General features: G+C 40.4%; 1 protein-coding gene across 2 annotated transcripts in view; it reads right to left on the bottom strand.

The window, feature by feature from the left end:
- Positions 1-12,159: 12,159 nt before the first annotated feature.
- Positions 12,160-16,315, bottom strand: part of PIBF1 (progesterone immunomodulatory binding factor 1) — a 232,929-nt gene continuing 228,773 nt past the window's right edge. For both annotated transcript variants that reach the window (XM_004054592.5, XM_031001205.3), the window contains one exon: positions 12,160-12,735. In XM_004054592.5, the coding sequence (XP_004054640.3) occupies positions 12,685-12,735 (51 nt within the window). In that variant the 3' untranslated portion in view covers positions 12,160-12,684. The remainder of the gene's footprint in view (positions 12,736-16,315) is intronic.

Raw genomic sequence — 16,315 nt, 5'->3', positions numbered from 1 at the left:
GACTGGCCAACATGGTGAAACCCCATCTCTACTAAAAATACAAAAATTGGCCAGGCCTGGTGGCATGCACCTGTAATCCCAGCTACTCGGGAGGCTGAGGCAGGAGAATCGCTTGAACCCGGGAGGCAGAGGTTGCAGTGAGCCAAGATTGTGCCACTGCACTCCAGCCTGGGTGACAGATCGAGACTCCATCTCAAAAAACAAACAAACAAACAACAACAACAACAAAAACCCTAACAAATTTAAGATTATTTAGATGACAAAAAAATAATACCAACATTCTATAATTCTGTATATTTCTGCCTAAGGCCATTTACCCCTGATCGTATAAAACCAAAACAAATAAGAATCAATTTTTTTGGCTGGGTGCTGTGGCTCACACCTGTCATCCCAGCACTTTGGGAGGCTGAGGCAGGCAGATTACGAGGTCAGGAGTTCGAGACCAGCCTGGGCAACATGGTGAAACTCCGTCTCTACTAAAAATACAAAAATTAGCTGGGTGTGGTGGCACGTGCCTGTAGTCCCAGCAACTCGGGAGGCTGAGGCAGGAGGATTACTTGAAACACGGAGTCGGAGGTTGCAGTGAGCTGAGATCATGACACTGCACTCCAGCCTGGTAACAGAGTGAGACTCCATCTCAAAAAAAAAAAAAAATCAAAAAACATTTTAAGCTCAATTCACCTATCTGTATGACTGTTTGCTAGAACACTCACATGCTAAATTTTATTACACTTTTTTTGAAAGAATAGGCCCATAAAGAATCTGTGACTAAAGACCCCACATGGAGCCAGGTGTGGTGGCTCACTTCTGTAATCCCGGCACTTTAGGAGGCCAAGGCAGGAGGATCCCTTGAGCCCAGGAGTTCAAGACCAGCCTGGGCAACATAGGGAGAGTCTGTTTCTGTTAAAAAAAAAATGAAAATGAAAAAAGTAAAAAAGATAAAAGGTTCCACATGGACTGGGTGGAGTGGCTCATGCCTATAATCCCAGCCTTTTGGGAGGCCAAGGCAGGAGGATCCCATGAAGGCAGGAATTTGAGACCAGCCTGGGCAACATAGTGAGACCCGTCCGTACAAAAAATAAAAAAATCAGCTGGGAGTGGTGGCATGGGCCTGTAGTCCTAGCTACTTGTGAGGCTAAGGCAGGAAGGTTGCTTGAGCCCAGGAGTTCAAGGCTGCAGTGAGCCATGACTGCACTACTGCACTCCAGCCTGGGTGACGGAGTGAGACCCTGTCTCTATTTAAAAACATAAAAATAAAGAAAAGATCCTACAAGGACAAACATTTTCTGGTGTATTTGGCCATATAATTAATTTTGGTTAACTGGATGGACACACCAATTAATTCTATGATTAACAAAAATTCATAGCTGTGGACATCAGTGCCGCACAAGTAAAGACCTGGCTGCAGTTCCTGCTTGCCCACTGATTCATTGATTCAGCCATCTTGTAGTGTATATTTGTTGTTCTAAGCTCTGAGGATACCAGCAGTCAATATCACAGACGTGTTCTTTGCTCTCCTAGAGTTTGATCTAATGGACACAGCATTTTATCTTTCTTTTAGTCACCAAAGGTAATAGGAATTAGATAAATGTTTTCATTATTTATTCGATGTCCCTAGCACCATAGCTTTGTTCTTTGCTCTAGCTTCTGGTATTAATGAAAGCGTCACCCCCCAAACCTTTTTTTTTTTTTTTTTTTTTGTGATGGAGTCTCGCTCCGTCTCCGAGGCTAGACTGCAGTGGTGTGATTTTGGCTCACTGCAACCTCTGCATCCCGGGTTCAAGCAATTCTCCTGCCTCAGCCTCCTGAGTAGCTGGGACCATAGGCGCATGCCACCAAGCCCAGGTAATTTTTGTATTTTTAGTAGAGATGGGGTTTCACTGTGTTGGCCAGGTTGGTCTTGAACTCCTGACCTCAGGTGACCCACCTGCCTTGGCCTCCCAAAGTGCTGGGATTACAGGTGTGAGCCACTGCACCCGGCTGAGCCTTTTGAATATATCTTTATGTATAAGCATTTGAATATCTATGTAAATAGACCATATATATATTTTTAGAAAATGCCAAAAGAAAGAAATTAACATTTTATAGAATGGATGGTACATTCCTGGAACTGTGCTAGTAACAGGTAATGATAATGACCCAATCATACTAATAATAGTAAATCAAGATGATCATACCAGAAATAAATGGCAGGAACTGAAAGTAAAAGAGACACATTATGACTCTGATTGCAGTATTACAAATAAGTGAGGACAGTAATGAGAGAGAAGACATCACTAGTTTATAATGCCTACACATATTTTAGAGCACAATTTAAAATGTTAGTGACATTTCTGCTACATGTTTGCTACAAAACATTAACAACTTGCTTAATAAAGCCCTAACAGATGGCATTCAGAAAATTACATATGCTGTGAACTTTGAAAGTTTAGGGGATAAAAATTTAATTTTAGATCCTCTAATTGTTCTATAGTTGTTAAAGAGAAGATAAAGCATGATTAGATAAAGAAAAGATATTCAGTATTCAATAATTACACGACATACAGTAACAAAGTTAAAGAGGAAACAAAAAACAGATCCATTATTCTGATTCAGGTACCAATTTGTTAATTAAAGAAATTTTAAAAAGCTTTTTCAAAAATAGAAAGAGAGAGGGAGAGAGGAGAGATAAGAGCAAGAGAGAGAGAGAAATAGGTATCTGAAAAGTACATGGCCTTGGAGAATTTCATAGTGCTTTCTTGAAAATGATGTCAATGGAAATAAATACCAACGATATAAATAAACCCTGTTATTTAAAGACAATGTTTGTAAGGTGATTAGAATGACTTTAATGACGCTTTAAAATGGAATTTCAATTGTATTTCAATGACTTGGTTGAGATATGAGGTACATTCTTTTTAAAAATTTCTTTCATTTTTTTCTTTTTTTTTTTTCTGACCAATGGATTCAAGTCCTAAGTACATTCTTCTTTCAGAGGGATGTTAAAGTATTCGAAGTCTGAATGATTACTGAATGATTACTCCAGATTACATTACAATAGCAACACTGGAAATAAATGAAATATAATTTGTGTTGCTGGTATGAGGCTTGAAGGTATTGCGTGTAACATGTAAGAACTGGGGAAAAACAATCCTCTGTGAGTGAAACTATGAAGTCATCATTTCCTGGTTTAGAGCAGAGGTATGTAGTCATCAGGAAAGCAGGTTCACTGGCTTCCAGGTCTAGAATAAATTAGCACATGTGAGACAATGTGGTAATGACAGAGGTGGATGGGGATTGCCAATCTGAAATCCATAAAATCAAAGTCTGGAGGAGAATGCATATCTTGGCAGTGTCTAGGGCAGTGGTCTTTAAAAGCTTGTTTTTGGACATGAACTATAATAAATGCTTTTATTTTATTTAATTATTTTTATAGAGATGAGGTCTTGCTGTGTTGTGCAGGCTGGAACTCCTGGGCTCAAGGAATTCTCCTGCCTCAGCCTCCCAAGTAGCTGGGACTACAAGTGTGCCACTGCATCTGGTTAAGAAATACAGTTTAGATGGGGCTTGGTGGCTCACACCTGTTAGCCCAACACTTTGGGAGGCTGAGGTGGGAGGATCACTTGAGTCTAGGAATTCGAGACCAGCCTGGGTATCATAATGAGGCCGTGTTTCTACAAAAACAAACAAACAAAAACTTAGCTGGGCATGGTGGCATGCACCTGTGATCCCAGCTACTTGAAAGGCTGAAGTGGGAGGATCGCTTGAGACCCAGAGGTTAAGGTTGCAGTGCGCCATAATTGTACCACTGCACTGCAGCCTGGGCAACAGAGTGAGACCCTGTCTCAAAAACAAAACACCCCCCAAAACCCCCAACATCTTATATTGCGATCTGCTTTCTCGCTTTGTGTGTGTGTATATCAGAAACCTGAGATCTAGAGGATGAGGAGGACTTAGGGGAGGTTAGTATTCTAGGTAGGCAGTATTCTAAGTAGAGAAGGCAGAATGTGGTGAAGAGCCTGAGAAAAGAAACAGCTGGAAGAGTTTAAGGAATTCAAAAAAGGCCACTGAATACCATGGAGGAGCTCAAAAGAAGTTTGGGTTTGGATCAGGCAGGGGCTGTACCCTGTGGCCTGGGCAGTGTTTGCTGGAATGGTGTAGCCCAGTGAGCTGAGTGTGAGCACCTCTTCCTAGCCCCATTTTGGTAGCTCTACGCTGGCCATAGTGGGAGTATTCATTCATTCCATCCTGCCATGAAAATCTAGGCCCCACTATGAAAATCAGGGTCTTTTTTCCTGGGAGCTGATGGTTAAACATTCATGAACACACCTTTGGGGTTATTCTACTACTTTTTAGACTTGTTGCATTTCTCTCCAGGGTTCAGGAGACAGAAACTATCCCCACAAACTAAACATCAGCCCCAAAGTTAATGTTATGTCCCTTTGTCTTTTCTTTTTTTTCTCACTATATCACCTAGGCTAGAGTGCAGTGGCACCATCTTGGCTTACTGCAGCCTCCGCCTTCTGGGTTCAAGTGATTCTCCTGCCTCAGCCTCCCAAGTAGCTGGAACTATTTATATTTTCAGTAGAGACGGGGTTTTGCCATGTTGGCCAGGCTGGTCTCAAACTCCTGATCTCAAGCAATCTTCCCACTCGGACTCCCAAAGTGCTGGGATTACAGGCATGAGCCACTGCTCCCAGCCTTTTTTTTTTTTTTTTTTTTTTTCATTTTTGTCAGCTAACATTCCTTCTCATTTATTGGAATTAAGTTTTGATTTTTTTGAAGGAAAAAATTGTAATTAAATTTTTTTTCTCTGTTTTTGATCTCTTTATTTTACATGACTGGACATTTTAGAAAATTAAGATAAAATTGTGCTTTTACTATACATTTGTGCTTGAAACTACTTAGTAGTTTTTACGAAGCTATCAACAAGGAACATAACTGCTGTATTATAAGCTGTGGAACTGAATAATTTAAATGTTTAGAGCTTAAGACTTTTTTTCTTTTCTTATCAAGGGACACGTGTGCATTTCCATTATTAGAAGAAAAGTGCATGGATATTTTGTATTGCTTCTGGGTTAAGAAGACAGTCATTTTTATTCTGTTCTGTTCATTGCATTTCATTCTATTTGTGACAAAAAAAAAAATCTGGGAAACTTTTTCTCAACTATAGATGCCCTCCTTAAATATAAAGGAAGTGCCGGACGTGGTGACTTATGCCTATAATCCCAGCACTTTGGGAGGCTGAGGCGGGTGGGGTGGATCACCTGAGGTCAGGAGTTCGAGACCAGCCTGGTCAACATGGTGAAACCCTGTCTCTACTAAAAATTAGCTGGCCGTGCTGGTGGGCGCCTGTAATCCCAGCTACTCAGGAGGCTGAGGCAGGAGAATCACTTGAACCTGGGAGGCGGAGGTTGCAGTGAGTGGAGATTGTGCCACTGAACTCCTGCCTGGGTGACCGAGTGAGACTCCATCTCAAAAATAAATAAATAAATAAATAAATAAATAGATAAAAATAAAGGAAGCATAGCATATTTAAAATGCAAGAGCTAAAAGGATTGGCTAAATTTAAGATACCTTTAGGAGCTACGGGCTGAGGACAATAAAATATATGTTTTTATCCATCTATTTAGGAAATATTTGTTTATCTTGATGATGTTATGCCAATACGGTAGCTTTTAAGTTATTTCTGAACTTAATAGCCTGTGAAGGCAGTAAGTGAAATATCTTTCTGCAACTATTGCAAACACTCATTATGATCAAAATAGTTAATACTTTAAAAATTTGTTGGTGACGTACAATGTTATGATAAACATTGTGATTGCATTAAGGAATACAGTTTTTCTCTACCTCCCATGCAAGAAACAAATATTTCACATGGGTTTAGTAAAAAGCAAGGCTCATCTATTTGATCATTTAAAAATTTTGAATTATATTTATTGAAACATGACATACTGTGCTCTTATACCTCAATTGCATTTTGTTCTGTTTTCCAAGTTCATGTCTTATAAATCTCTTGTATAAACTGTAGGTTAAATTCAAAATAAAAAATCACAGTGTAAAAAAAATCCATTCTTTGCTGCGGAGAATGGCATGAGTAAATTTAGGAAGACCAGTTAGGAGACTACCGAAGAATCCTAGGGAGGAGGACATGATGGCTTGAGCTAAGGTGGTGTTAACAATTCACACACAGGAAATGAAACACACATGTAAAATCAGAGAATTGAAATCTTTAAATTTTAAATTAGAATTGGATATATCAGTGGGAACTCATGAGTTTTTCCCTCTCTTTTAAAAAGTATTATTTTACAGCTTTATTAAAAATGCCTCAAAATAAGGAAGGCCTAAAAGCAATTGTCCTTCCCAGTGCCCAGAATGTTCCGTGTTCTGGATTTAGTCAATTGCTTCCTCCTGGCGTCTTTTAGCTTGATTTTCTCTTTCTTGTTTTGCCTGTAGATTGGAAGTTGGATCTGAAGACTCATTTTGATTCAGCCAAAATCTTAAAATTTTTGACAAAAATACTATACAGGTATTGCTTTATACTTCACATCACATCACATCACATCAGGAAGCACATAATGTCTGGTTGTCTCATTTTAATGATACTAAGGTTGACTAGTGATTATAGGTGGTTATGGCCTGATATAATATTCCCTATTATCCTTTTATCTAATTGTTTTAGCATTCATTGATGTTTGTTAAGTCATTTGCTTCATCAGGGCTTTCTAGATGGTGCCTGCGTGACTGCCTGCCCACCCGCCCACCTTCCTCCTTCTTTCCCTCTTTCCTCCTTTCAAAAAACATCTTTACTGAGGTGCAACTGACATATAATAAACTGCACATTTTGGCCAGGTGAGGTGGCTCACACCTGTAATCCTAGCACTTTGGGAGGCTGAAGTGGATAGATCACTTAAGGCCATGAGTTCGAGACCAGCCTGGCCAACATGGTGAAACCCCGTCTCTACCAAAATACAAAAATTAGCCAGGTGTGGTGGTGGGTGCCTGTAATCCCAGCTACTCAGGAGGCTGAGGCAGGAGAATTGCTTGAACCCAGGAGGCAGAGCTTGCAGTGAGCCGAGATCACGCCATTGCACTCCAGCCTGGGTGACAGAGTGAGACTCCACCTCAAAAAAACAAAACAAAACAAAACAAAACTGTACATTTTAAAATGTACAATTTGATAAATATTGACATAGGTATATATCTGTATATCTGTTAAACCATTGCCACAATCAAACATGAATATATCCTGTCTTGACGTTTCCTTTGCCGTTTTGTGTATTTGAAAATTTTCTTTTTTCTTTTCTTTTTTTTTTTTTTGAGACAGAGTCTCACTGTGTCGCCCAGGCTGGAGTGCAGTGGCACGACCTGGGCTCACAGCAGCCTCCACCTCCCGGTTTCAAGCAATTCTCCTGCCTCAACCTCCCGAGTAGCTGGGATTACAGGCATGCGCCACCACACCCAGCTAATTTTTGTATTTTCAGTAGAGACGGGGTTTTGCCATGTTCGCCAGGCTGGTCTCGAATTCCTGACCTCAGGTGATCCTCCTGCCTAGGCCTCCCAAAGTGCTGGGATCACAGGCGTGAGCCGCCATGCCCGGCCGGAAATTTTCACAATCAAAAGTAAAAAAAAATATGAGGCAGATCAACAGGGCTTGGTAATTGAATGCTGTTAGTTAACAAGAGAAGGGTCTTGGATGACTCCTGGTTTTGTGGTATAAGTCACTGAGTAAATAAATGGTAGTACCATTTATTGAAATTGAAAACACTGGAGGAGAAAGTTGGTGAGTTCAGTTTAATACATGTTAAGTTTGAGGTCACAATGGGACATCCAAGTAGAAATCTCAAGTAGGCAGGTGGTTAAAAGGAACCATCTGAACTGGAGACGTACATTTGCAAATATTGGCATTTAGTAGCTGAAGCCAGGGTGTAGAAATTATCTGAGAGTAAGTACAGAATGGAATGAATAGGCTTAGAGGGAAAAAAGCTCTGAAAAATTCAGTGTTTTATGATCAGGTAGAAGAGGATGAAGGAGAAAAATATGAGTGTATAGTATGGCAGAAGCTAGGAGGAAATAGGGAGAGAAGATGCCAGGTGTGCTGATTCCAATAAGTCATATTCTGTATATCAGTTTTACTTTTCTCTCAGAAGTAATACATAAACATTATGATCTATGCACCAGTAAATATGGGCACACTCCTGAAAGACGTGTCATCTTTAGTGCACTATAAAATTAAATTTCTGAGCCTGTAAAGCTGAGGACTGGACTGTGAGCTCTGTAAATCAACCAAAGTAAATGATACCATGGGATACTCTTGGTACTAGTTGGCTAGCTTTGTTGGTGACCTCTAAGCCTTAGGAAGTCTTTCTTTAGAGCATTTATAGTATTTATTAATTTTTAAAATGAGTGATATGAAAATAAAATATATTTCTCACTGATATTGGATAGGCTAATATCCACTGCTAGCCTATCCAGTATCAGCGGGAAAGTTGCAATAACCTCAATTTTTTTTTTTTTTTTTGAGGCAGAGTCTCGCTCTGTTGCCCAGGCTGGAGTGCAGTGGCATGATCTCGGTTCACTGCAAGATCCGCCTCCTGGGTTCACTCCATTCTCTTGCCTCAGCCTCCCAAGTAGCTGGGACTTCAGGCACCCGCCACCATGCCTGGCTAATTTTTTGTATTTTTAGTAGAGACGGGGTTTCACTGTGTTAGCCAGGATGGTCTGGATCTCCTGACCTCGTGATCCACCCGCCTCAGCCTCCCAAAGTGCTGGGATTACAGGCGTGAGCCACCACGCCCAGCCAATAACCCAAATTTTAATCCTGTAAGATTAGGCAAGGGAAAATAAATTCCTGACATCAGTTGCACTTGAGAACATTTCAGATATGAGCAGCAGCTTTTTATTTATTTATTGTACATGAAAGAGTATTTATTGAAAACATGGTTACTGACAGGAAGCTCCTGGCTGCTCTCTAGTTACAATCTTGGCTCACAACTGGAAGTGCTATGTACTTTTTACTTTCCCCCTATTTTATTTTCACCTGAGTTTCCATCCTAGATAGGTAGATCTTATGTAAATATATATACACGTGTTCATAAGTATGGCCTATAAATATATAGTACAGTCTTCATTGGGTAGTACCCACCATGCCAGGCCACCAATACTGAATGCCACTGGAGAAGCACCTTTTTCAAACAGCAGTATTTTTAATAAAAGTGAAATGTTTTTTCAAATAATTAAGTGGGAATTCTTACCTTTGTTAAATCTAAGAGGCCCACAGGAGTCTACCACAAAGCTATATAATATAGTAGCCTTTCTGGCTGGGCACGGTGGCTCACGTCTGTAATCCAAGCACTTTGGGAGGCCGAGGCGGGTGGATCACTTGAGGTCAGGAGTTCGAGACCAGCCTGGCCAATGTGAAACTCCATCTCTACTAAAAATACAAAAAAATTAGTGAGGCATAGTGGCGCGTGCCTGTAGTCCCAGCAACTCAGGAGGCTGAGGCAGGAGAATCGCTTGAACCCAGGAGGCAGAGGTTGCAGTGAGCCGAGATCGCGCCACTGCACTCCAGCCTGGGTGACAGAGCAAGACTCCAACTCAAAGAAAAAAAAAATACATACATACATACATATATATATATATATATATATATATAGAGAGAGAGAGAGAGAGAGAGAGAGAGAGAGAGAGAGAGACTGAGAGAGAGTAGCCTTTCTGTCTCAGGATCTTAGCATAAAAGCGAATCTGGCTCATTAACAACTTCAACCTCCCTAAAGTGTGGGAATCTTCCTTAACATTCCTGATGTATGATTATCCAAGTATGACTTACTGAAATCAGCAAAAGTGGCATCTTCTTTATATATATAGTGCATTTGGAGTACTTGGGTCACTAGCTGATACTTCTTTTTGGAAATTTCTATACTGAGGATGATGAAAGTAAACTTCCTTTGGTGCTTGAGGTATCATAGAATTCTTTTTCAGGGCCCTTTGAGAAGAAGACAAACAATACATAGTTTGAATGCCTTACACATTTTAGATTTTTCTTGTTTGTTCAATGAAAGAATGTATGAATCAATAAAGTGAATACAAGCCATTTAGTTGGTTCTGAAAGCTGAGTATATCCTGTTAACCTGGTAAGAACTATTATAAGAGTCATGGAATTCTTTAGGAGTAGAGTCATCTCCCACATGGTCTTAGGATTCCTGGTTTTTCACCCAGGTGGCCTGGGTTCAACTACGAGTATGGGAATGCTAAACTTCTGCAAAAAAAAAAAAAAAAATAATAATAATAAATAACAAACTTTCAGAACCATGAACTTGTCTTGAGCAAAAACAATGCAACTATGCTAAGTCCCATAGCCCCCCTACCCACAAAGAAAAGGTGATAGAACAAAATTTTCGCTGGGAGGGTGGCTTGCGCCTCCAATCCCAGCTACTCACTCTGGAGGCTGAAGTGGGAGGATTGCTCAAGGCCAGTAGTTTGATAGTAGACTGGGCAACAAAGTGAGACCATATCTAAAAAAAATTAAAAATTTCCCCTGCATTTCTTGCTATTGAAGTGAGCTTGGGAGCCAGGGATAGGAAGCAAGCAATGAGAAGCAGTGTCGTGTACTGGAAAGAGCGTAGCAACTTGGTTCAAATCCACTTCTATTTATCGTGTGTGTGATCTTCGGCCATTTAGTTACCCTTACTGAGTCTCGGTTTTTTTCATTTTAAAAATGAAGATAATGCTTACTTGGCAGAGTTACTGTGAAGATTAAAGAGTAGAAAGCATGTAACACAGCAACTGGCTGATAGAATGAGCTTGATAATGGTGGCTATTACACTTGCATTTGGGCAACATTTCATAAAACATTTATCAAGAAAAAATAATGTTATGATTAATTTTTGTTTTTATTATTTTTAAGTAAGAGCCAGGTGTGGTGACTCACACCTGTAATCTCAGCTACTGGGGAGGCTGAGGTGGGAAAATCTCTTGAGCCCAGCCTGAGCAACATACTGAGACCCCTGTCTCTAAAAAAGTTTAAAAGAAACTAGCCAGGTGTAGTGGTATGCACCTGTAGTTCCAGCTATTTGGGAGGCTAAGGTGGGAGGATCTCTTCTGCCCAGGAGTTTGAGGCTGCATTGAGCTATGATCATGCCACTGCACTCCAGCCTGGGTGACAGTGCAAGACCCTGTTTCTAGATAGATAGATAGATAGATAGATAAACAGATAGATAAATAAATAGAAAATCCATGACCAGGAGAAGATGAGGTAAGGGTTAAAAAGTAAGACAATTCACAATGGCCAAGAGGTGGAAGGAACCCTAGTCTTCATCCAGGACATTTTTGGCTTGTTAAAACTGGGGGTGGGACCAGGTGAGGTGGCTCACGCCTGTCATCCCAGCACTTTTGAGAAGCTGAGGAGGGAGGACTGCTTGAGCCCAGGAGTTCAAGACCAGCTTGGGCAACATAGAGAGACTCTGTCTCTAAAAGAAAAAAAACCCAAAAACCAAAAAACTAGGGTTGCGGTGGGGGTGTAACTGGTAGCTAGTGCTGAAGGCCAGGGATGCTGGTATATATTATGACATGCATAGGATTTACCCTATGTCCACCCTTAAGAAAGAATTATCCAGCCCAAAATGTCAATAGTGGGCAGGGTGTGGTGGCTCATGCCTGTAATTCCAGCACTTTGGGAGGCAGAGGCAGGTGGATCACCTGAGGTCAGAAGTTCAAGACCAGCCTGGCCAACATGGTGAAACCCTGTCTCTACTAAAAATACAAAAAGCAGCCGGGCGTGGTGGCGGGTGCCTGTAATCCCAGCTACTCGGGAAGCTGAGACAGGAGAACTGTCTGAATCTGGAAGGTGGAGGCTGCAGTGAGCAGAGATTACGCCACTGCACTCCAGCCTGGGCAACAAAGCGAGACTCCGTCTCAAAAAAACAAACAAACAAAATGTCAATAGTGGTTGAAAAACCTGGACATACATATATATGTGTGTGTATATATATATATTTCTTTCCTTTTTTCCTCTCTCTTGCCTCCTTCCGTTCTTTTAAAGTATACAACTTCAATGAGAAATGGAGCATATTTTATGACAAAAGAAAATCCTATTGATTTTTTTTCTGACTAGAAATCTGATCCATATTGCATCTGGTCCAACAATGTTATGACTGATGTAGCAACAGACTTTCCACCAAATTTTCACTTTACCAATGGAATAGCAGACTTTCTGCCAGATTTTATTGGTTAATGGTAATATAAAATATAAGAAAAAAACAACTTCAAAAAAGAGTCAACAATCTGTATCCATCTACGCGATATCTGACCACCATTACTGGGCTTTTGAAGTACCTTGTAGTGGACTTCACAAATGATTCTTAATTTTTAAAAATGCAAAGTGTCTTAATACTCAGAATTTATGTAGTACAGAAAAATACTCACCAAAATATTTATAAGCCACACACTTAAAATGCATTGAACATTTATGAAAGCTCCAAAATTTAAACCATAGCATATATTTATTTTATAAAATAGAAAAAAATAAAGTATATTGTTTGTTCTTTACACATTTTGATTACACTGAATTTGTTAATTTAATATTAGTTCAAATAAACATTGTTATTTAAAAAATGCTGAGTACACGATTAAGCTGAATTTTGTTTTCCATCAGAAAAAGAACTTCAGGAGTATATAATGGTCTACAGGTGCTTCCCATCCAAAACACTAGGTCTTCATCTTTTGTTTCTTAGACCACTCAGGTGCTTCTTTTTTAGTCTGTTTAAAAAAAGAAAAAGAAAATCCAATAAAACGCTTACAAGGAGGACAAGAGAGGCAACTCAGAGAACTATATACATTGAGGTTTTTTTATGTAAGCTATACTAAAAAATTGCTTTTCTTAATTCAGAAAGGATACTTAAGGGCGAAGACTTTGTCTTTTGCCATAAATAATCTCCCACCTGGTAGGTATATGATAGAAAAAACTGTGTTTTCTTGCTCAAAGCCTATACTTAAGATTTTCTGGGGATGCAATTATTTTATGAATTGATTTTATTTTCAAAGAGAATTATAAAAAAATCAAGGACATGACTTCTTTTCAGTTGTCTCATCTATATAGATAATAGATATTCATTCACTCAATAGATATTTATTAAATAATTACTGTATCCAAATTATTGTGTTTTAGATCTTATGAATTTCTAAGTATTTACCAGAGTACTTCTTGGGTTTATTACTCAATCATTTCAGCCTAAAAGGAGACAGGCTGTACAGAATAGAAAGAAAAAGGCAGGGGAGGTGAATTACAGAATAAAACATTCAGAACTTCACTGATTCCAGTCAAAGTTCCTATTTTGGCTGGGCGCGGTGGCTCATGCCTGTAATCCCAGGACTTTGGGAGGTTGAGGTGGGAGGATTGCTTGAGCCCAGGAGTTCGAGACTAGCCTGGGCAACATAGTGAGACCCCATCTCCACGAAAAGAAAAAACAAGTTAGCCAGGCATGGTGGTATGCACCTGTAGTCTCAGTTAACACGGGAGACGGAGGTGAGAAGATCACTTGACGATGGGCGCGGTGGCCCATGCCTGTAATACCAGTACTTTGGGAGGCCAAGGACAGTGGATCACTTGAGGTCAGGAGTTTGAGACCAGCCTGGCCAACATGGTGAAACCCTGTTTCTACTAAAAATACAAAAAATTAGCCAGGCATGGTAGTGCACACCTGTAATCCCAGCTACTCGGGAGGCTGAGACAGGAGAATTGAACCTGGGAGGTGGAGGTTGCAGTGAGCTGAGATTGTGGTATTGCACTCCAGTCTGAGTGACAGAGCAAGATATCATGTAAAAAAAAATCACTTGGGCCCAGGAGGTCAAGGCTGAAGTGAGCTGTGATCATGCCACTACACTCAAGCCTGGACAACAGAGCAAGACTGTCTTAAAAAACAATTGAGAGGAAGGTACAGAGATATCCCATATACTCTCCGGCTCCACACATGCACAGACTCTTCCATTATTAATATCCCTTAGCACAATGGTACATTTGTTACCACTGATGAACCTACACTGACATATTATCACCCAAGGTCCATAGTTTACATTTGGGTTCACTCTTGGTACTATGCATTTTATGGGTTTGGACAAATGTCTATAGACAGGCATCCACCATTATAGTATCATAATAATATATAGTATCACATAATATTTTCACTGCCCTAGAAATCCTCATAGATTTTTGCATCTACATTCATGAGAGATATTGGTCTGTAGTTTTGTTTTCCTCTAATATCTTTGATTTTGGAATTAGGGCAATGCTGGCCTTGCAAAATGAGCTGGGAAGTATTCTCTCTGCTTCTATCTAAGGAAAGAGATTGTAGAGAATAGGTACAATTTTAGCTGGGTGCTGTGGCTCACACTGGGAGGCCAAGGCAGGCAGATCACTTGAGTTCAGGAGTTCAAGACCAGTCTGTGCAACATGGCAAAACTCCATCTCTACAAACAATATACAAATTAGCTGGGCATGGTGGCATGTGCCTGTAGTCCCAGCTACTAGGGAGGAAAAAGGGGGAGGGGAGGAGAGGGGAGTGGAGGGGAGGGAAGGGAAGGGAAGGGAAGGGATTCAACAGTGAACCCATCTGGGCCTAGTGCTTTCTGTTTTGAAAAGTTACGGAATAAATTCCTTCAATTTTTGTTTTTTCACTTCTGAAAAGAATAATTTTGCAGGGTACAGAATTTTAGGTTGGTGGTTTTGTTCTTTCATAACATTAAATGCTTCACTCCACTCTTTCCTTGCTTGCATTGTTTCTGAGAAGTCAGATGTAATCCTTACCTTTGCTTCTCTATAGGTAAGGTGTTATTTTCCTCGGGCTTCTTTCAGGATTTTTTCTTTTCTTTTTTTTTTTTTTTGAGATAGGCTCTTGCTCTGTTACCCAGGCTGGAGTGGTATGATCATGGCTAACTGTAGCCTCAACCTCCCGGGCTTAAGTGATAGTCCCGCCTCAGCCTTCCGAGTACCTGGGAATATGGGTGCATGCCATCACTCTCAGCTAATTTTTATATTTTTTATAGAGATTGGGTTTTGCCATGTTGCCCAGGCTAGGATTTTGTCTTTATCTCAATTTTCTGTAGTTTGAAAATGATATGCAAATGATAAGCCTAAGTATAGTTTTTTGTTTTTTTCTTTTTGCATTTATCTTTCTCTGGGTCTGTGGTTTGGTGTCTAACATTAGTTTGGGGGAAATTCTGTCACTGTTTCAAATATTTCTTCTCTTCCTTTCTTTCTTCCATCTCCTTCTAATATTTTCATTAAATATATGCTATAGCTTTTGTAGTCATCCTTTAGTCCTTGGATATTTGGTGTCTGACATTAGTTTGGGGGAAATTCTGTCATTATTGTTTCAAATATTTCTTCTCTTCCTTTCTTCCTTCTCTTTCTAATATTCTCATTAAATATATGCTATAGCTTTTGTAGTCATCCTTTAGTCCTTGGATATTCTCTTTTTTAGAGGTTTCTGTTACAATACCATTATTATTATTATTATTATTATTATTGGCGGAGACAGGGTCTTGCTCTGTTGCCCAGACTACAGTGCAGTGGCATGATCATGGCTCACTGCAGCCTTGACCTTCTGGGCTCAAGCGATCCTCCCACTTCAGCTCTTTGAGTTGCTGGGACCACAGGTGTGCACCACAGTGCCTAGCTAAGTGTTTTTTTTTTTTTTTTTTTTTTTGGTGTGTGTGTGTGTGTAGACAGGGTCTCTTATGTTGCCAAGGTTGGTCTGGAACTCGAACTCCTGGGTTCAAGTGATCCTCTCACACTCCCAAAGTGCTGGGATTATAGGCATGAACCACTGTGCCTGGCCTGAAATATTCTCAAGGTTAGAGATTCTTTCTTCAGCTATGTCCACTGTACTAATCAGGTTATCAAATGCATTTGTCATTTACTTTTTTTTCTGAGACAGAGTCTCACTTTGTTGTCCAGGCTGCAGTGCAGTGGCACAATCTCGGCTCACTGCAACCTTGGCCTCCCAGGTTCAAGCAACTCTCCTGCCTCAGCCTCCCAAGTAGCTGGGATTACAGGTGCCTGCCACCACACCTGGCTAAATTTTGTATTTTTAGTAGAGATGGGGTTTCACCATGTTGGTCAGGCTGGTCTCAACCTCCTGATCTCAGGTGATCTGCTCACCTCGGCCTCCCAAAGCATTGGGATTACAGGTGTGCGCCGCCGCACCTGGCCAGCATTTGTCGTTTCTGTTACAGCAGTTTTGATCTCTAGTATTTCTCCTTTTTGGGGGGTTCTTAGGATTTTCATCTTTCTGCTCACAGTGCCCATCTGTTCTTGCATGTTGTCTACTTTATCTGTTGC

The sequence above is a fragment of the Gorilla gorilla genome, chromosome 14 (assembly GCF_029281585.2).
Source record: "Gorilla gorilla gorilla isolate KB3781 chromosome 14, NHGRI_mGorGor1-v2.1_pri, whole genome shotgun sequence".
NCBI classification, from domain to species: domain Eukaryota; kingdom Metazoa; phylum Chordata; class Mammalia; order Primates; family Hominidae; genus Gorilla; species Gorilla gorilla.
Note: the sequence above shows the minus strand (reverse complement) of the source record. Positions and strands in the feature narration are given on the sequence as shown.